General features: G+C 46.9%; 1 protein-coding gene and 3 non-coding genes across 4 annotated transcripts in view; all 4 read right to left on the minus strand.

Moving 5' to 3' along the window:
• LOC144508723 (putative G-protein coupled receptor 139) overlaps positions 1 to 21,465 on the minus strand; it is a 40,813-nt gene that overhangs the window by 17,654 nt on the left and 1,694 nt on the right. The window contains exon 2 of the mRNA XM_078237031.1: positions 19,164 to 20,063. Within this exon, the coding sequence (XP_078093157.1) occupies positions 19,164 to 20,063 (900 nt within the window). The remainder of the gene's footprint in view (positions 1 to 19,163; positions 20,064 to 21,465) is intronic.
• trnat-ugu (transfer RNA threonine (anticodon UGU)) lies at positions 7,360 to 7,432 on the minus strand. The gene has a single exon. It is a non-coding gene; the product is annotated as a tRNA-Thr (tRNA).
• On the minus strand, positions 8,064 to 8,135 carry trnaq-uug (transfer RNA glutamine (anticodon UUG)). The gene has a single exon. It is a non-coding gene; the product is annotated as a tRNA-Gln (tRNA).
• trnat-ugu (transfer RNA threonine (anticodon UGU)) lies at positions 11,913 to 11,985 on the minus strand. The gene has a single exon. It is a non-coding gene; the product is annotated as a tRNA-Thr (tRNA).

The raw sequence follows: 21,465 nt of genomic DNA on the forward strand, positions 1-21,465 counted from the left end.
GGATCTGGGAGTACAGGAATACTGTTCACTGAAAGTGACAACACAGGTGAACATAAGAACTAGGAGCAGGAGTAGGCCATCTGGCCCCTCGAGCCTGCTCCGCCATTCAATAAGATCATGGCTGATCTTTTTGTGGACTCAGCTCCACTTACCCGCCCACTCACCATAACCCTTAATTCCTTTACTATTCAAAAATTTATCTATCCTTGCCTTAAAAACATTCAACAAGATAGCCTCAACTGCTTCACTGGGCAGGGAATTCCACAGATATGCAACCCTTTGTGTGAAAAGTTCCTCCTCAACTCAGTCCTAAATCTGCTCCCCTTTATTTTGAGGCTATGCCCCCTAGTTCTAGCTTCACCTGCCAGTGGAAACAACTTCCCTGCTTCTATCTTATCTATTCCCTTCATAATCTTATAAGTTTCTATAAGATCTCCCTTCATTCTTCTGCATTCCAATGAGTATAGCCCCAGTCTACTCAGTCTCTCCTCATAAGCCCACCCTCTCAACTCCAGAATCAACCTAGTGAATCACCTCTGCACCCCCTCCAGTGCCAGTATATCCTTTCTCAAGGAAGGAGACCAAAACTGTACACAGTACAAAGAACAAAGAACAAAGAACAATACAGCACAGGAACAGGCCCTTTGGCTCTCCAAGCCCGTGCCGCTCCCTGGTCCAAACTAGACCATTCTTTTGTATCCCTCCATTCCCACTCCATTCATGTGGCTATCTAGATAAGTCTTAAACGTTCCCAGTGTGACCGCCTCCAACACATTGCCCCCACCACCTTCTGTGTAAAATATGTCCTTCTGATATCCGTGTTAAACCTCCCCCCCTTCACCTTGAACCTATGACCCCTCGTGACCGTCACCACCGACCTGGGGAAAAGCTTCCCAGCGTTCACCCTATCTATGCCTTTCATAATTTTATACACCCCTATTAGGTCACCCCTTATCCTCCGTCTTTCCAGGGAGAACAACCCCAGTTTACCCAATCTCTCCTCATAACTAAGCCCCTCCACCTCCAGGTGGAGGCCCCTCCAGTACTCCAGGTGTGGCCTCACCAGCACCTCATACAGCTGCAACATAACCTCACTGTTTTTAAACTCCATCCCTCTAGCAATAAAGGACAAAATTCCATTTGCCTTTTTAATTACCTGCTGCATCTGCAACCCGACTCCTTGAGATTCCTGCACAAGGACACCCAGGTCCCTCGGCACAGCAGCATGCTGCAATTTTTTACCATTTAAATAATAGTCCATTTTGCTGTTATTCCTACCAAAATGGATGACCTCACATTTACCAACATTGTACTCCATCTGCCAGACCTGCTCCCACTCACTTAGACTATCTCTATCCGTTTGCAGACTTTCAGCATCCTCTGCACACTTTGCTCTGCCACTCATCTTAGTGTCATCTGCAAATTTTGACACACTACACTTGGTCCCCAACTCCAAATCATCTATGTAAATCGTAAACAATTGCGGTCCCAACACCGACCCCTGAGGCACACCACTAGTCACTGATCGCCAACCAGAAAAACACCCATTTACCTCCACTCTTTGCTTTCTGTTAGTTAACCAATCCTCTATCCATGCAAATACATTACCCGTAACACCGTGCACCTTTATCTTATGTAGCAGTCTTTGGTGCGGCTCCTTGTCAAATGCCTTCTGGAAATCCAGATACACCACATCCACAGGTTCCCCATTGTCCACTGCACATGTAATGTTCTCAAAGAATTCCACCAAATTAGTCAAACATGGCCTGCCCTTCATGAACCCACCCTGCGTCTTACCAATGGGACAATTTATATCCAGATGTCTCGCTATTTCTTCCTTGATGACCGATTCAAGCATTTTCCCTACTACAGAAGTTAAGTTAATCGACCTATAGTTACCCGCCTTTTGTCTACCTCCTTTCTCAAACAGTGCGGTCACATTTGCTGTTTTCCAATCTGCGGGAACCACCCCAGAGTCCAGCGAATTTTGGTAAATTACCATTAGTGCATTTGCTATTTCCCCCGCCATCTCTTTTAGTACCCTGGGATGCATTCCATCAGGGTAGTCAAGAAGAAGGTAGTCAAGAAGGCATACAGCATGCTTGCCGTCATTGGCCGGGGCATTGAGTTAAAAATTGGCAAGTCATGTTGCAGTTTTAAAGAACCTTAGGCCGCACATGGAATATAGGCCGATATTTTACAACCTCACTCGGGCAAGGCTCGTAAACTCCCACCCAAGGCCAACGGAGAATTCTATTCTGCAAGCCTCGTCCACCCTGATTCCGGGGTGGGCATGGTGGTAAAATTCCGTATTCAATTCTGGTCGCCACACTACCAAAAGGATGTGGAGGCTTTGGAGAGGGTACAGAAAAGATTTACCAGGATGTTGCCTGGTATGGAATGCATTAGCTATGAGGAGAGGTTGGAGAAACTTGGTTCGTCCTTACTGGAATGACGGAGGTTGAGGGGGCAACCTGATAGAAGTCTACAAGATTATGAGGGGCATGGACAGAGTGGATAGTCAGAAGCTTTTTCCAATGTTGGAAGAGTGAACTACGAGGGGGCATAGGTTTAAGGTGCGAGGGGCAAGGTTTAAAGGTGATGTACAAGGCAAATTTCTTTAAACAGAAGGTGGTGGGTGCCTGAAACTCACTGCTGGGGGAAGTAGTGGAAGCAGATACGATAATGACTTTTAAGGAGCGTCTTGACAAATACATGAATAGGATGGGAATAGAGGGATCTGGTCCCCGGAAGAGGCTGCTGGGATGAGGAGGAATTTTTTTCAGCCAGAGGGTCGTGAATCTATAGAAATCACTGCCACAGAAGGTTGTGAAGGCCAAGTCATTGAGTGTATTTAAGACAGAGATAGATAGGTTCTTGGTTGGTAAAGGGATCAAGGGTTCCGGGAAAAGCCAGGAGAATGGGGTTGAGAAACTTATTAACCATGATTGAATGGCGGAGTGGACTCGATGGGCCGAATGGCCTAATTCTGCTCCTATATCTTATAGCCTTATGGGCTTAAGGTCAGTCTTGGATGAGACAGTGAAGTGTGTAAAAGCAAGGATGGAGGCAGCTTCGAGCTTCTGCATATACATGTACATAATTATAAGTAGGTAATAAACGATTACTGTTAAAACCCTGCATAACTTTGTCATACCTCCTGAACTACACACCACATCTACACACAGCTCCCTCACCCACTCACACATAACATCTTGTAACATACACCTCCTGTAAATTCAATGGATTGCACACTTAGTACAGAAGACTGAATGGTCGTTTGCTGAGTTGCAAATGACTGTATGATAACGTCTCCTTAACAAATCCACGCTGTCTGTCCATGAATAATCTGTGTCTTTCTAAATGATGATTCATGTTGTTCCTGTCATTGCTCAGTCTGTTCCTTCCTGCTGGATAAACACACGAGGGAGTAAAGAATAGAAGGATATGGTGATGGTGTGCAGTGGTGTGTGCAGCATAAACAGTGGCATGGAGAGAAAGAATAAATAGTTCAGAGCGCAGATGGACAGACATAGAAACAGAGAAAATGGAGAGAGAGAGAGAGACCAACAGGCCTTTGTTTCAAACTCAGTCTCAAAGCTGTTTAATATTTGTTTGGGAATGACAGTGAATTTAAAATTACAATCCTCACAACAAGGCCCTTGGGAGATTTGAACTCACAGCCCCTAGCTTGTGAGGCCAGGGCTTTAACCCCTGAGCTATAGCACCTTCTGATAAAGGTGATCTTTAGTCAGTGCTATGTATTTGAAGACTGGGGTGGAGCTCTGTTAAACTTTCAGATTGTGACTGAATCCGCACAAACCTGCCTCCATCTTCAATATTCACTTGTCAACAAAGACAATATAGTAATAGCGCCTTTCACATACTGAAACCTCCCAGGGTAACACACCTACTCTGTCTCTATCTCCATCAGTCTCTTCTTCTTTCTCTCTATTTCTGTTTTTCTATTCCTCTGTGTGCCACTATCGCTCTCTCGGACCCTCGTGCCCCTCTGTGTCTCTTTTTCTTCTCTCTGCCATTCACTTTCTCTCTCTCCTTCTCTCTTTAACTTTCCTTCCCTCTCTGTATCTCCGTGTTTTACTTGAGGCAAAACTGTTGCCAAATCAGCTGTGATGGACTGGACACTGTGTCTGGCGGTCAAAGCTCTCTCACCATCGGACCATAGAATCATAGAATAGATGCATAGAATCCCTACAGTACAGAAGAGGGCCATTCAGCCCATTGAGTCTACACTGACAATAATCCCACCCAGGTCCTATCCCTGTAACCCCACATATTTACCCTGTGAGTCCCCCTGACACTAAGGGACAATTTTGACTGGCCAATCCACCTAACGTGCACATCTTTGGGAGGAAACTGGAGCACCCGGAGGAAACCCATGCAGACTTTGACTTGATTTGATCTATTATTGTCACATGTATTGGGTACAGTAAAAAGTATTGTTTCTTGCACATTATACAGACAAAACATACCATTCATAGAGTACATAGTGGAGAAGGAAAGGAGAGGGTGAAGAATATAGTCATACCAAGGGCATAGAGAAAGATCTATTAATATATGGTAAGTCCATTCAAAAGTCTGATGGCAGCAGGGAAGAAGCAATTCTTGAGTCGGTTGGTATGTGACCTCAGACTCTTTCTCCCAATGGAAGAACATAGAACATAGAACATAGAACAGTACAGCACAGAACAGGCCCTTCGGCCCACGATGTTGTGCCGAGCTTTCATCTGAAACCAAGATCAAGCTATCCCACTCCCTATCATCCTGGTGTGCTCCATGTGCCTATCCAATAACCGCTTAAATGTTTCTAAAGTGTCTGACTCCACTATCACTGCAGGCAGTCCATTCCACACCCCAACCACTCTCTGCGTAAAGAACCTACCTCTGATATCCGTCCTGTATCTCCCACCACGAACCCTATAGTTATGCCCCCTTGTAATAGCTCCATCCACCCGAGGAAATAGTCTTTGAACGTTCACTCTATCTATCCCCTTCATCATTTTATACACCTCTATTAAGTCTCCCCTCAGCCTCCTCCGCTCCAGAGAGAACAGCCCTAGCTCCCTCAACCTTTCCTCATATGACCTACCCTCCAAACCAGGCAGCATCCTGGTAAATCTCCTCTGCACTCCTTCCAGCGCTTCCACATCCTTCCTATAGTGAGGTGACCAGAACTGCACACAATATTCCAAATGTGGTCTCACCAAGGTCCTGTACAGTTGCAGGTGAAGGTGGAAGAGAGAATGTCCGGGGTGCGTGGGGTCCTTGATTATGCTGGCTGCTTTTCCCGAGGCAGCAGGAAATGTCAATGGAGTCAATGGATGGGAGGCTGGTTTGTGTGATGGACTGGGCTTCGTTCACAACCCTTTGTAGTTTCATGTGGTCTTGGGCAGAGCAGGAGCCAGACCAAGCTGTGATACATCCAGAAAGAATGCTTTCAAAGGTGCATCTGTAAAAATTACACGGGGAAAACGGAGGACCCATTCTCTCAACTCTCAAACAGACCATATTCCAGGGGAGGACAAAGAAAACGCTCCAAAGACACCCAGAATCTCTCCTTCAAACTCGGCAGCATTGACTCTGATGACTGAGAGGAACTCCCAAACAATTGTTTAGAATGGCGACAACATGTCCATCAAACTGCGTCATGCTCCGAATTCCAATGTCCTAACCATGAGGCAGAACGTTGGAAAGAAGCAAAGAAAATAAAGCAAATCCTAAACTCTGGATCCCACTACCTCCTGGGCCATCCTGTTCCCCTGTGTCTAAAGATCCAGGTTGGGAATCGGCCTAATCCACCAGGTGAAAACCCCTGGCAGACACTGGTTTAGGAATGACTCTGTCTGATACTCAAATCAAAAGCAATCAGAAGAATAGAAAGTTCCTTTACCTTGTTTGGGTTAAATTAGCATGTTTCCTAAGGTGTGCGGTCATTTAATTAATTCACAGGGCGTGGATGTCACTGGCAAGGCCGGCATTTACTGATGAGGATAATGTTTTGGTGAGTCAACTGAGTGGTTAATTCAGCCATTTGAGAGGACTCACAACAAGTGGCTGTGATGGAAGATTCAATCCAGACTGGTCTTTTTGCTTCAAGCCAGTTTATTGTAAGACTCTTCCTCAGTGCCTACAAGAAGGTCTTCCCCCCAAAGTGTTCCAACTCTCTCTATTTCCAGGACAATCAATGTCACATGTTTAACTAGCAATTCCCTTCAAAGGTGTTTGCTTTACTCTATGATTAATAGTAACATTGACTGCTCTGAATCCACCGCATAGCTGAAGGTTTGGAGTTACTTGTAGGCCAGGCTGCCTAAAGATGGCCGACTTCCTCCCCTGAAGGACATGAGTGAAGCAGATGGATTTTTAACAATATTCCACTATTACTGGTTAGCAACATTTTAATCCAGACTTAATATATTAAATTTGAATTCCCAAAGCGACTTGTTGGGATTTGTTTCCATGTTCCTGGACAATGAGTCCAAATCTCCAGAGGGATAAATTAGTAATATAACCACAGCTGGAGGGTTGTGTCCAGTTTCTGTGTAATTCCTGTTGAATTTGCTTCCATTGTCAGAAAATTCTCCTCATCTCATCTGTGTGGAGTTTGCACATTCTCCCTGAGTCTGCGTGAGTTTCCTCCGGGTGCTTTGGTTTCCTCCCACAGTTCAAAGATGTGCGGGTCAGGTTGATTGGCCATGCTAAATTGCCCTTTAGTGTCAGAGGGACTAGCTTGGGTAAATGCGTGGGGTTATGGGGATAGGGCCTGGTGGGATTGTGGTTGGTGCAGACTCGATGGGACGAATGGCCTCCCTCTGCACTGTAGGATTCTATTCTATCTCTCACTCTGAACCCAGTTATTGGTAAGGGCAGGAAAGATGGGATCAGAGTGAATTACTCACTTTCTGCTAGCCCAGCCACAATGGGCTGAATGGCCTCCTGCTGCTTTGTAAATCATTACACTCAAACTTTGCCCTCTTGTCACCGTGGGTGACGGTGGGAGGGAGGAGTGGAGGCAGAGGGAGAATGGGGATGGCTAGAAAAGGGAGCAGCTGGATAGAAAGAGAAAATGGAGAGAGAGAGAAACTGCCTATGTAAAAACAACATGCTGCGAAACCCAGCAGGTCTGACGGCATCTGTGGAGAGAGAATTGATCCTGGATAACCCTGGAACAGAGTTCTGTCAGAGAGCCCTGATTTGAAACCTTGGCTCCATTCCCACCTCACAGCTGTTCTCAGACCTGCTGAGTTTCTCCAGCATTTGTGTGTGTGACAGAATCCGCCTGTTGTTGACAGAAGTGTGCATATTTGCAAATGGATGGTGAATTTAAAAAACTATACAAGGCCCCAGTGAGATTTGAACTCACGACCCCTGGTTTACAAGACCAGTGCTCTAACCCCTGAGCTATGGAGCCTCCTGTGGTACAGTTGTGGATACTCTCCAATTAGTGCTTTGTGTACTTAAAGAATGGGGTGGAGATCAACTGAACAGATGTGACTCATTCTCCACAAACCTGCCTCTGTTTCTTCAACATTCACTCATGAACGACAACAAATATTGAAATAGCGCCCCTCACATAATGAGACCTCCCGAGGGTAACTCACTCATAGCATCCTAGAATCCCTACAGAGGCCATTTGGCCCTTCGAGTCTGCAGCAACCACAATTCCATCCAGGCCCGATTCCCGTAACCCCACATTTTTACCCTGCTAATCCCCCCTGACACTAAGGGGCAATTTAGCATGGCCAATACACCGAACCCACACATCTTTGGAATGTGGGAGGAAACCGGAGCACCCGGAGAATACCCACGCAGACTCGGGGAGAAGTCCACATGGATAGTCACCCAAGGCAAGGGTCACCCAAGGGTCCCGGGCTCTGTGAGGCAGCAGCGCTAACCACTGTGCCACATGCCCCCCCCCCATTAAAATAGGCAAGGTTTTATATTATTGTTGACAATTGTTCCTGTTATATATATATGTTTAATATTACTGCGTGAATGAACTGCATCAGCTGCTGGGTGGATTGATTTATAAAAACTTGCTGAGGTCCCACTGAGATTTGAACTCAGATTGCTGGATTCAAAGTCCAGAGTGCTAACCATTACACCATGGGACCGTTGCTAGCTCACGTTGCCTCTAACTCTTATCAGTCTCTCCTTCTTTCTCTCTGTTTCTCATTTGATTACTACCTTTATCTCTGTCACTTCTTGGATAACCCTTGCCTTTTTGTCCGACGGTGCTACCCTCTTCCACTTTCATTCCTGTTTTCCCTCTCGCTCTTTCATTTCTCTGTAGATTTCTGTCTCCATCTTGTCTCTATTGGGTGTTCTTGTTTGCAGGTAAAACTCTTGAAAATGGATGGGACCGATGAAATCTGCCCTCCCACCAGACCCTCTTTTCTCGGACAGAGAATGTTCCAGGGGAGGACAGAGAGAACACTTCAAAGACACTTTGAGATGCTGCTTGAACCTCAAGGACATTGCTTGAAGGGCTGGGAGAAGCTTATATAATAGCTCAGGGGTTAGAGCATTGGCCCTGTAAATAAGGCAGAGTGAGTTCAAATCTCACTGGGGTCTTGCGTAGCTTTTGGCAGCATGATGGCACAGTGGTGAGCACTGCTACCTCACAGCGCCAGGAACCTGGGCTTAATTCCAGCCTCAGGCCAATGTCTGTGTGGAGTTTGCATGTTCTCCCTGTGTCTGGGTGGGTTTCCTCTGTAAGGAGTCTAACAACACCAGGTGAAAGTCCAACAGGTTTATTTGGTAGCAAACGCCACGAAAACTGTGGTTTCCTCCCACAGTCCAAAGATGTGTGGGTTAGGTTGATTGGCTATGCCAAATTGATACCAGTGTCAGGGGGATTAACAGGGTAAATATGTGAGGTTGCGGGAATAAGGTCTGGGTGGGACTGGAGTCGGTACAGACTCGATGGGCCGAATGGCCTCCTTCTATGAACAAATAATGTAGTTGCCACACAGGGAGTGCAGCGAAGGTTCTTCAGACTGATTCCTGAGACGTATGAGGAGAGATAGGGTTGACTGAGCCAGGAATTCAGAATAATTGAAACGTGGAATTCAGAATAATTGAAACGTAAAATTCTGACAGGGTTGGACAAATTGGATGCAGGGATGTTGTTTCCTTTGGCTGATGGGGGTTCTAGAACCAGCGGTCACAGTCTCAGGATACGGGGTCAAACATTTTGGACAGAGATGAAGAGACATGTCTTCACTCAGTGGGTTGTGAACCTGTGGAACTTTCAACCACAGAAAGCTGAATATACTTCAAAGGGAGCATTTTAATCTATATTTATTCAGCCCAGTTCAAATTCTCTCAGTGCCTTGGTGGTATGTGAGGAAGAACCTTTCTTACACAGTGACGGGCAATGATTTGGAACTTACTGCCCACGAGGGTGGTGGAAAACAGAAAGAATGAATGGTTCCAAAGAGAAACTGGGAGAGAACTTGTGTAAAATAACCTTGCAGGGATACAGGGAGGGCGGGATTGAGACTGATTGGATTGTTTCTCGGGAACATGATGGGCTAAATGGCCTCCTCCTGTGTCACAAATGATGGTATAACAACCTGCACTCCACAAATCCATGGCGATTTGGATGAGCATTTGGAACACCATAGCAGACAAGGCTAAGGGCCAAGTTCTGGAAAATGGGATGGGAATAGACAGGTGTTTGATGGCCAACACAGGCATGCTAGGCTGAAGGGCCTCTTTCTGAGCTGTGAAACTCGATGACTGCCCATGAGTAATCTGTTTCTTTCGAAATGATGATTTATGTTGTTCCTGTAATTACTCACTCTGTTCCTTCCTGCTTTGCTCAACAACAGTACACTGTTAGCAATCCTCCGGTCTCCCAGTACCATCCCTGCAGCCAGAGAGGATTGGAATGAGCCACAATCAATATAGAAAATCGAGTATTAAATCCAATAGGGAATTCAGGAAAAGCTTCTTTACCCAGAGAGTGGGGAGAATGTGGGACTCACTCCCACAGGGAGTGGGGAGAATGTGGGACTCATTCCCACAGGGAGTGGGGAGAATGTGGGACTCACTCCCACAGGGAGTGGGGAGAATGTGGGACTCACTCCCACAGGGATTGCGGAGAATGTGGGACTCACTCCCACAACGATCTAGATGACGGGACTGGGGGCATTCTGGCCAAGTTTGCCGATGATACAAAGATAGGTGGAGGGGCAGGTAGCATTGAGGAGGTGGGGAGGCTGCAGAAAGATTTAGACAGTTTAGGAGAGTGGTCCAAGAAGTGGCTGATGAAATTCAACGTGGGCAAGTGCGAGGTCTTGCACTTTGGAAAAAAGAATAGAGGCATGGACTATTTTCTAAACGGTGACAAAATTCATAATGCTAAAGTGCAAAGGGACTTGGGAGTCCTAGTCCAGGATTCTCTAAAGGTAAACTTGCAGGTTGAGTCCATAATTAAGAAAGCAAATGTAATGTTGTCATTTATCTCAAGAGGCTTGGAATACAAAAGCAGGGATGTACTTCTGAGGCTTTATAAAGCACTGGTTAGGCCCCATTTGGAGTACTGTGAGCAATTTTGGGCCCCACACCTCAGGAAGGACATACTGGCACTGGAGCGGGTCCAGCGGAGATTCACACGGATGATCCCAGGAATGGTAGGCCTGACATACGATGAACGTCTGAGGATCGTGGGATTATATTCATTGGAGTTTAGGAGGTTGAGGGGAGATCTAATAGAAACTTACAAGATAATGAACGGCTTAGATAGGATGGACGTAGGGAAGTTGTTTCCATTAGCAGGGGAGACTAGGACGCGGGGGCACAGCCTTAGAATAAAAGGGAGTCACTTTAGAACAGAGATGAGGAGAAATTTCTTCAGCCAGAGAGTGGTAGGTCTGTGGAATTCATTGCCACAGAGGGCTGTGGAGGCCGAGACGTTGAGCGTCTTCAAGACAGAAATTGATAAATTCTTGATTTCTCGAGCAATTAAGGGCTATGGGGAGAGAGCGGGTAAATGGAGTTGAAATCAACCATGATTGAATGGTGGAGTGGACTCGATGGGCCGAATGGCCTTACTTCCGCTCCTATGTCTTATGGTCTTATGGATTGCGGAGAATGTGGGCCTCTCTCCCAAGGGGCGTGGGGAAAATGTGGGACTCGCTCCCACAGGGAGTGGTCGAGATGAATCATATAGATGTATTTAAGAGGGAAACTGGATATGAAGGATATGGTGATAGGGGTGAGATGAAGCGGGTGGTGGAAGGTGGCTCATATGGAGCAGAAACACCACCATGGAGCAGAGAGGCCAAATGACCTCTTTCTGTGTAATCCTCTTGGATTGAATTTCAGCAGCCAAAATTCTCCTCATCTCCCATTCCCCCTTTCTTCTCCGATTTTAACCAGAGCAGGAAGGGGGGATGAGACCAAGTAACTCATTTTCAACTGGCATGGTCACAAATGGCTGAATAACCTCTGCTATTCCGTAAAGCTGCCCACATTTCTTCATTCAATCTCTGTCCTGTTGTTACTGAGAGAGAGGAGGGGTGGTGAGAGAGAAGGAAGCAGAGAGAGAGAGAGAGAGAGAGGGGGCCGGTGAGAGAGAAGGATGTGGAGATGCCGGCGTTGGACTGGGGTAAACACAGTCAGAAGTTTAACAACACCAGGTTAGAGTCCAACAGGTTTATTTGTAGCAAAAGCCACAGTGTGAGAGAGGAGGAAGCAGAGAGAGAGAATGTGGAGAGAAAGCAAAAATGAGAAAGAGGGTTGTGGAAGAGAGTGGATGAACGGGAAAGAAAGCGAGAGGAGAAATGTAGAGTCAGCTGTTTCAGTGTTTCACAATGTTGTTTCAGGATCAGTCTCAGAGCTGTTTCATCTACAAATTAACGATGAATTTTAAAAACAGCATAAGGCCCCAGTGAGATTTGAACTCACGACCCCTGGTTTACAAGACCAGTGCTCTAACCCCTGAGCTATGGAGCCTCATGCTGTGCCTCACAGAGAGGTAATTCTATGTGCTTGAGGAATTGGGTGGGGACTGTTACATTTTTAGATTGTGACTCATTCTGCACACACCTGCCTCCGTCTCTTCATTATTCACTTCCCAACATCAACAATATAGAAATAGCGTCCCTCACAGAATGAAACCTCCCAGGGTAACACACCTACTCTGTCTTTATTTCCATCAGTTTCTCCTTTTTTTTCTCTATTACTGTTTCTCTATTCCTCTCTGCGTCACTGTCACTCTCTCGGACCCTTCCGGCACTTTTGATTTGATTTGATTTATTATTGTCACAGGTATTAGTATGCAGTGAAAAGTATTATTTCTTGCACGCTATACAAAGCACAGAGAGGGAAAGGAGAGGGTGCAGAATATAGTGTTACAGTGATAGCCAGGGTGTAGAGAAAGATCAGCTTAGTGCGAGGTAAGTCCATTCAAGATCAGCCATGATCTTATTGAATGGCGGAGCAGGCTCGAAGGGCCAGATGGCCTATTCCTGCTCCTATTTCTTATGTTCTTAAATGTCTGACAGCAGCAGGGAAGAAGCTGTTCTTGAGTCGGTTGCTACGTGCCCTCTGATTTTTGTATCTTTTTCCCGACGGAAGAAGGTGGAAGAGAGAATGTCCGGGGTGCGTGAGGTCTGTGGGCTGCTTTTCCGAGGCAGCGGGAAGTGTGGACAGAGTCAATGGATTCTCTTTCTTCTCTCTGCCATTCACCTTTTCTCTTCCCTTCTCTCTTCAACTTTCCTTCCCTCTCTGTATCCCTGCCAGTTGTGTGTTACTTCAGGCAAAGCTGCTGCTAACTCAGCAGCGGTGGACGGAACACAGTGGGGCTGATTCTCCCCAAAAAAGTTTTAAGTGCTGAATTTGCGGGAAAACTGGTGTAAATCATGATTATTTTGTCAGTGGGAGCTCAGACTCGTATCTCCCACACTCTGTGCAATGCAGAGGTCACAATCATGAATATCATTAAAGGCTCGGGGGGGTGGGGCCTATTCCTGCCAAAGTCTGACAGTTCCGGGCCTCTGCACATGCGCTGTCAGCCTGAAGTTTGCTGGCCAGCTCGACTGCAGGCCTCCCTCCAGCCTCGATCGATCCCAATGCAGAATGGCAGCGGGACCCCCCACCCCCATCGATCACCCCGAGGCCCTGCCCCATCTGGCCCCACCCCCTAGGTCCCACCCCTTGGCACTGCCCCCATGCCTCTTGGGCAGTGCCAGGGGGCACTAGTTGGCACTACCAGGGTGCCCAGGCCCAGGGGGAACCACCCTCCCACCGCCCAAACCCCTGGGGGTCCTGATTGCCTCCCCCCCCCTGCACTCCAGCAGGGTTGGGCTGCGAGTTCCTCGAAAGTGGGGAGTTGGTCTGAACCCCACTGGAGTGAAATTGTACTGATGAGGTGGAAGATGCTAGTAGGCCCAGAGAATTCAGTCCCGGGCCCGATAATCACATTTAAATAAGGTTAGAAATAGATTTAAATGACTTACCTGCTGTTCCGCCTGTTTCCCGTGTGGTCCCGACAGCGGATATCCGGCACTGGGAGATGTGCATGTGTCGGGAACGCATGCGTGAATCCCGCAAATTGGCCGACACGCGATTCGCCTGGTCCGCCGAGCTAATTGTTTACATGGGAGAATCGCCCCCTGTGTCTGGCGACCAAAAAACCACCCCACCCACCAGGTCCCGTTCTCTGAACTCCCATACAGGCCATGCTCCAGAAGAGGACAAAGAAAACACTCCAAAGACACTCAGAATCTCCCTTTGAAACACGCCAGCATTGACACTGATGACTCGGGGAAGAACTTTGTACCAGTCATTCAGAGTGGTAAAGCAGCCCACTTGATTGGCACCCACCCACAAACATTCACTCCCTCCACCCCCGACGCACAGTGACAGCCGTGTGTACCATCTACAAGATACACTGCAGGAATTCACCAAGGCTCCTTAGGCAGCACCTTCCAAACCCACGACCGCTGCCATCTAGAAGGACAAGGGCAGCAGATTCCTGAGCTTGTTCCCCTCCGAGTCACTCACCACCCTGACTTGGAAATATATCGGCCGTTCCTTCACTGTTGCTGTGTCAAAATCCTAGAACTTCCTCCCTAACAGCACTGTGGGTGTACCTACACCACACAGACTGTGGTTGGTCAAGATGGCGGCTCACCCACCACCTTCTCAAGGGGCAATTAAGGATGGGCAATAAATGCTGGGCCTAGCCAGCGATACCCACATCCCGCAAATGAATAACAAAAAATCTTGCTTATCAAACTGCATCGCGCTTCGAATCCCAACGTCTTAACGATAATGCAGAGTGACAGCAGAGAAGGAAAGAAATTGAACCAAATCCTGAACTCCAGATCTCACTACCTCATGTGAATTCCCATCCCTGTGTCCAAAGATCTCCGGGCTGGGAATCGGACTCTTCAGTCAGACGAAGTCCCTCGGCAGCATGGCGGCACAATGGCACTGCTGCTTCACAGCGCCAGGGACCTGGGTTCGATTCCCAGCCTGGGTCACTGTCTGTGTGGAGTTTGCACACGCTCCCCGTGTCTGCATGGGTTTCCTCCGGGTGCTCCGGTTTCCTCCCACAGTCTGAAAGACGTCTGGTTAGGTGGATTGGCCATGCTAAATTGCCCCTTAGTGTCCCGGGATGCGTAGGTTAGCGGGATTGGCGGGGTAAATATGTGGGGTGGGAAGGATAGGGCCTGGGTGGGACTGTTGTCCATGCAGACTCAATGGCCTCCTTCTGCACTGCCAAAGGGATCCTATGATTCCAGATGCCTTCTTTGAATCGAGGGATGCGTGATGATATTGTTTAAGGATTGATTTGGGAGTAGCTCTGTCGAATACTCAAATCAAGCAATATGAAGAATGGAAAAACCTTCCCCCTCATTCTGGTTAAACCAGCATGTAGCGTGTGTTTATTTAATTCATTCACAGGATGTGGATGTCACTGTAAAGGCCAGCATTTATTAACAGGGAGAAAATGTTTTGTTGAATCACCTTGTTTGATACAAGCGAGTGGTTTGTTCAGCTGTTTGAGAGAAAAGTGTGGAGTTAGCCACAGAGCAGTGGGTCTGGAGTAACATGTAGGCCAGACCGGATAAAGGTGGCAGATCTCTTCTCCCTTAAATTCAGGAGTGAACCCGATGGGTTTTTGAATGACATACTACTATTTGTACACTCACCATTACTGGTGGCAGCATATTAACCCAGGTTTATTCAGTTCAATTTCAATTGCCCAATCACCAATGTGGAATTTGCAGCAATGTCTCAGGACTATGAGTCCAAATCTCCAGGTGATAAATCCAGCAACATAACCACAACAAGAATATTGTGCCCAGTTCTGGGCACCACACTTTAGGAAGGTTGTGCGGGTACCACAGAGGGCGCAGTGGGAGATTTACCAGGACGGGCCCAGGTATGAGGGGATTCTAGCTCCAAGATTCGGGTCAGAGAAGCTGGGAATTGTTCTCCTCGGAGCAAAAGGAGATTGAGGGGATATCTGAGCGAGACGGACAAGATGATGATTGACAGGTTTAGTGAACGCAGACAGGGAAGAGCTGTACCCATTGGCTGATTCTACCAGGACTAGTTGATTAAGAAAGTCAGCATGGTTTATCAGAGGCAGGTCATGCCTAACAAATTTGATTGAATTTTTTGAAAAAGTGATCAAGTGTGTGGATGAGGGAAGAGCAGTTGATGTAGTTTATACGGATTTTAGAAATGTCTTTGACAAGGTCCCATATGGAAGATGGATTGAGACAGTTAAAGCACATGGAATTCAGGGAAACTTGGCGAGATGGATCTGAAACTGGCTCAGTAATAGGACACAAGGGGCGGTGGTAGAGGTTGTTTGAGTCACTGGAGGCCCATGTCCAGTGGCGTGCCACACAGTTCAGTGTTGGGTCCCTTATTGTTTGTTATGGACATAAATGATATAGATGAAAATGTGGGGGGAATGATAAGTAAGTTTGCAGATGACACCAAGATTGGTAATGTGGTTAATAGTGAAGAAAAAGGTTGTCGGTTACAGGAAGATTTGGCAGGGTTGGTCAGATGGGCAGAGCAGTGGCAGATGGTATTTAACCCTGATAAGTGTGAGATTATGCATTTTGGAAGAAGTAACAAGATAAATGAGTATTTAATGAATGGTAGTACACTCGGAAGCTCAAAGGAACAGATAACAACGTGATGTTTCTTAAAGACTTGATTAGTTGTAAGTATTCGCATTCCAACCATTATTCATGTAAATTGAGTTTGTGTCTTTATATGCCCTGTTTGTGAACAGAATTCCCACTCACCTGAAGAAGGGGCTTGGAGCTCCGAAAGCTTGTGTGGCTTTTGCTACCAAATAAACCTGTTGGACTTTAACCTGGTGTTGTTAAACTTCTTACTGTGTTTACCCCAGTCCAACGCCGGCATCTCCACATCATGACTACCAGTGTTTGATGGGGACAGTGTAAGGGGAACTTTACTCTGTATCTAACCCCGTGCTGTACCTGTCCTGGGAGTGTTTGATGGGGACAGTGTAGAGGGAACTTTACTCTGTATCTAACCCCGTGCTGTACCTGTCCTGGGAGTGTTTGATGGGGGACAGTGTAGAGGGAGCTTTACTCTGTATCTAACCCCGTGCTGTACCTGTCCTGGGAGTGTTTGATGGGGGACAGTGTAGAGGGAGCTTTACTCTGTATCTAACTAATGCCTACCTACTGCTCCACCTCTATTGCCTTTCTCCCATCATCCATCACAGCTTCCCTTTATTGCCCCTACACTTCTATCACCCCTGTCCCTCTGTTGCCCAGCCGCTTCTCTGAACATTCCTGCTTTAGTTACACCTCCCCATTCTCACACTTCCAGCTTCCTCACCCTTTCCCTCTATCAATCCACCCCTTCTACCTCCCTCTGATTCCCATCTGATGCCGACTCTCCATTGGCTCAGCACTGGGTCGGAGATTGAATGTAAATATTTGGGCCTCAATCATGATTCCTGTTTCCTCCTCGCCATTTCCTTCCCCCGTTACCCATCTCCTTCATTACCTCCCTCCCTCAAAATCCAACATGAAAAAATATAACTTGGCGTGAGTGAGAGACTGACATACTGAAGCTCCTCAGCCAAATGGTTTTGGGGAAATTGATGGGATTGAATATGGATAAATCTCCAGGTCCTGATAATCTTCATCCCAGAGTACTTAAGGAAGTGGCCCTGGAAATCATAGATCCATTGGTGGGTATTTTCCAAAATTCTTTGGACTCTGGATTGGTTCTTACAGATTGGCGGATAGCCAATGTAAGCCCACTATTCAAAAACAGAGGTAGCGAGAAAACAGGGAACTATAGACCAGTGAGCCTAACACTCCCAGGACAGGTACAGCATGGTGTTAGATACAGAGTAAAGCTCCCTCGACACTGTCCCCCATCAAGCACTCCCAGGACAGGTACAGCATGGTGTTAGATACAGAGTAAAGCTCCCTCGACACTGTCCCCCATCAAACACTCCCAGGACAGGTACAGCATGGTGTTAGATACAGAGTAAAGCTCCCTCTACACTGTCCCCATCAAACACTCCCAGGACAGGTATAGCATGGTGTTAGGTACAGTGTAAAGCTCCCTCGACCCTGTCCCCATCAAACACTCCCAGGACAGGTACAGCACGGGGTTAGATACAGAGTAAAGCTCCCTCTACACAGTCCCCATCAAACACTCCCAGGACAGGTACAGCATGGTGTTAGATACAGAGTAAAGCTCCCTCTACACTGTCCCCATCAAACATTCCCAGGACAGGTACAGCACGGGGTTAGATACAGAGTAAAGCTCCCTCTACACTGTCCCTCAAGGATTTTATAACTCAGCATTTGGAAAGCAGTGGTATAATCAGACAAAGTCAGCATGGACTTGCAAAAGGGAAATCATGCTTGATGACTCTATTGGAATTCTTTGAGGATGTAACTAGTAGAGTTGACCGAGGAGAACCAGTGGATGTGGTTTATTTAGACTTTCAGAAGGCTTTCAACAAGGTCTCACACAGCAGACTACTATGTAAAATAAAAGCAGAGATTGCAGGTAATGTTTTGAGATCGATAGAAAGCTGGTTAGCAGATAGGAAGCAAAGAGTTGGCATTAATGTGTCTTTTTCTGATTGGCAGTCAGTGACTAATGGGGTTCTGTGGGGTTCTGTGCAAGGACACATTGTACATTAATGCTTTGGAAGAGGGAACTGAATGTATTATCTCCAAATTTGCAGATGGTACAAAGTTGGGGAGGGAGGGTGAGCTGTGAGGAGGATGCAGAGATGGTTCACTGTGATTTGGATAGGCTGAGTGAGTGGACGTATGCATGGCAGAAGCAGTATAATGTGGATAAACGTGAGGTTATCCACTTTGGTAGCAATAATAGGAAGACAGATTATTACTTGAATGGGTGTAAATTGAGAGAGGTGGGATACTCAACTAGGCCTTGGAGTCCTTGTGCATCAGTCACTGAAAGTTACCACGCAGGTACAGCAGGTAGTTAAGAAGGCAAATGGTATGTTGGCCTTCATAGCGAGAGGATTTGAGTATAGGGATAGGGATGTTTTGCTGCAATTGTATAGGGCATTTGGGAGGCCACACCTGGAATATTGTGTGCAGTTTTGGTCTCCTTATCTGAGGAAGGATGTCCTTGCTGTAGAAGGAGTACAGTGAAGGTTTACCAGGCTGATTCCTGGGATGGCAGGTCTGTCAGATGAGGAGGGACTAAGTCAGTTAGGATTATATTCACTGGAGTTTAGAAGAGTGAAACTTATAAAATTCTAACAGGGTTAGACAGGGTGGATTCGGAAAGAATGTTCCCGATGGTGGGGGAGTCCAGAACTAGAGGTCATAGTTTAAGGATAAGGGGTAAACCTTTAAGAACTGAGCTGAGGAGAAATTTCTTTTCACCCAGAGGCTGGTGAATGTGTGGAATTCACTCCCACAGGAAGTAGCTGAGGCCAAAACGTTGTGTGATTTCACAAAGAAATTAGATATAGCTCTTGGTGCTAAAGAGATCAAGGAATATGGAGGGGAAGGGGGGGATCAGGATATTGAATTTGATGACCAGCCATGGTCAAGATGAATGGCGGAGCAGGCTCACAGGGTTGAATGGCCTCCTTCTGCTTCTAGTTTCCATGTTAAAGCAACCTCTAACTAATTGGACAATGAGTTTGAACGGGTATTTCAATGCGTTCTTCAGTTCCTCCCTGAATTTTGTCTGGGTCACTGCATAAATACACGTGTTGGTGCAGCTACTGAGAGCCTGGAGCATTCTTGATGCCTGATCTGTGATATAGCGAGGGTCAGTGAACGAGTAGTAAAACCGAATAGCTGCAACACGAGCATAAATATTATACATGACATACGTCACCCAGAGCAGTATAAAACTGCCAGAAATACTGAAGAGCAAAATGATGGATTTCCTTCGATTTGCCATCTCGGGATCTTTGTGATTCTCCCCATTACTTTGGCCCCGGAGTCCCCTGCGGACCTGACTGGTGACTAAGATATGCTTGACTGTCAGGGTGTTGAGCAGCAGTATCAGACAGAACGGGACACAAGGGGTTAACATGCGGTGAAGGATGTCATAGGCTATCCATATGGGGGAATTAAGAAAGTTTTGTTTCGCACGGCAACCCCAGGAAACATCATTAATTACAATGTGAGGTTCATATAGAAAGTACCAGGGGATGGACTCCAAACAGCCCAGTCCGCTCACTGTCGCCAGAACCACCGTCGCTGTTTGCTGGGTGCAATACTTTGTCTTCAGACTTTCGCAACAGATGGCCACATATCGATCAAAGGTAAAAGCCACGGTTAACCAGACTGAAACGCTAGTGGTTGCGAAAAAGAGGAAGTAGCTGAGGCGGCAAACGGCGGTCATGCGCAGGAATACAAATCGGTCATAGAGTGGAACGGTCCACCTCAAAATAGGATCTGTGACCACGACCAGGAGATCAACTATTGCCATTCCAACCAGATAGCGAGTGATGCACTTGGAGAGGCCACACTTCCCCCGGGCCAGGATAACAATGGCCCCAAAGTTAACTGGAAAAGAGAGAAATTACTGAATAAACTCAGAGCCAAAGTTGTGGTTTTGCAGGATCTTGGAGTTAAATTTCCACCTTTATTGCTGCGTTGAATCGTGCAGCTGAGCCTGACAGTGCTTGGCAGAATCATTGTTGTCAGGCACAAAAGGAAGCTAGTTTTCCCCGCTGTGTTCATGGCAGCTTTCTGCTAAAGCAACTACCCTGATCCCATTTCCCCAAAACTTTCCCCATTGCCTTTCAGATTGTCTCTCTTAGAACCATAGAAAATTGCAGCTCAGAAACAGGCCTTTTGGCCCTTCTTGTCTGTGCCGAACCATTTTTTGCCTAGTCCCACTGACCTGCACTTGGACCATATCCCTCCACACCCCTCTCATCCATGAACCCGTCCAAGTTTTTCTTAAATATAGAAAAATATATATTTCTTAAATATAGTAAAAACTCTTAGAGTGCTTACCTAATTCTTTTTTTGAATGTGGGTGGCACAGTGGTTAGCACTGCTGCCTCACAGTGCCAGACACCCAGGTTTGATTCCCGGCTTGGGTCACTGTCTGTATGGAGTTTGCACGTTCTCCCCGTGTCTGCGTGGGTTTCCACCGGGTACTCCGGTTTCCTCCCACAGTCCAAAGATGTGCAGTTCAGGTTGATTGGCCGTGCTAAATTGCCCCTTAGTGTCAGGGGGACTAGCTAGGGTAAATGCATGGGGTTATGGGGATAGGCCCTGGGTGAGGTTGTGGTCGGTGCAGACTTGATGGGCCGATTGGCCTCCTTCTGCACTGTAGGATTCTATGATTCTATCACCCAAAGAGTGGCGAGGCTGTGGAAATCATTACCACAGGAAGTAGTTGATGCCAAAACATTGAATGTATTCAAAAGGTGGCTGGATATAGCACTTGGGGCAAATGCGATCAAAGGCTATGGGGAGAAAGCAGGATTAGGCTATTGAGTTGGATGGATGAGCCATGATCGTAATGAATGGCGGAGCAGGCTCGTAGGGCCAAATAGCCTCCTCCAACTCCTATCTTCTATGTATCTATGAACTGAATCTGCCTCCACTGCACTCTTAAGCAGTGAATTTCAGATCCTAACCACTCTCTGTATGAAAATAACTTTCCTCAAGTTGCCATTCCTTATTTTGCCCGTCGCCTTTAATCGGATGTCTCTGGTTCCTGCACCATCTGCGGGTGAGAACAATCACTGGTGCTACTCTCAGACTCAGTGTGTTTAATGTTTAAGGAGATCACTGAAGTCTCCCACCGTTCAACCAGACTGTCCCGTTATCCATAGCACGTGGGGTGGAATTTTCCCATCCAGGCCGGCGTGGGAACCATAACGGGTGGGACACGGACCATGCTAACCTCGGGTGGGATTTTCCGGCATTGGGGCGAGCGGGTCTGGAAAAT

This window comes from Mustelus asterias, chromosome 20, assembly GCF_964213995.1.
Source record: "Mustelus asterias chromosome 20, sMusAst1.hap1.1, whole genome shotgun sequence".
Taxonomy (NCBI): domain Eukaryota; kingdom Metazoa; phylum Chordata; class Chondrichthyes; order Carcharhiniformes; family Triakidae; genus Mustelus; species Mustelus asterias.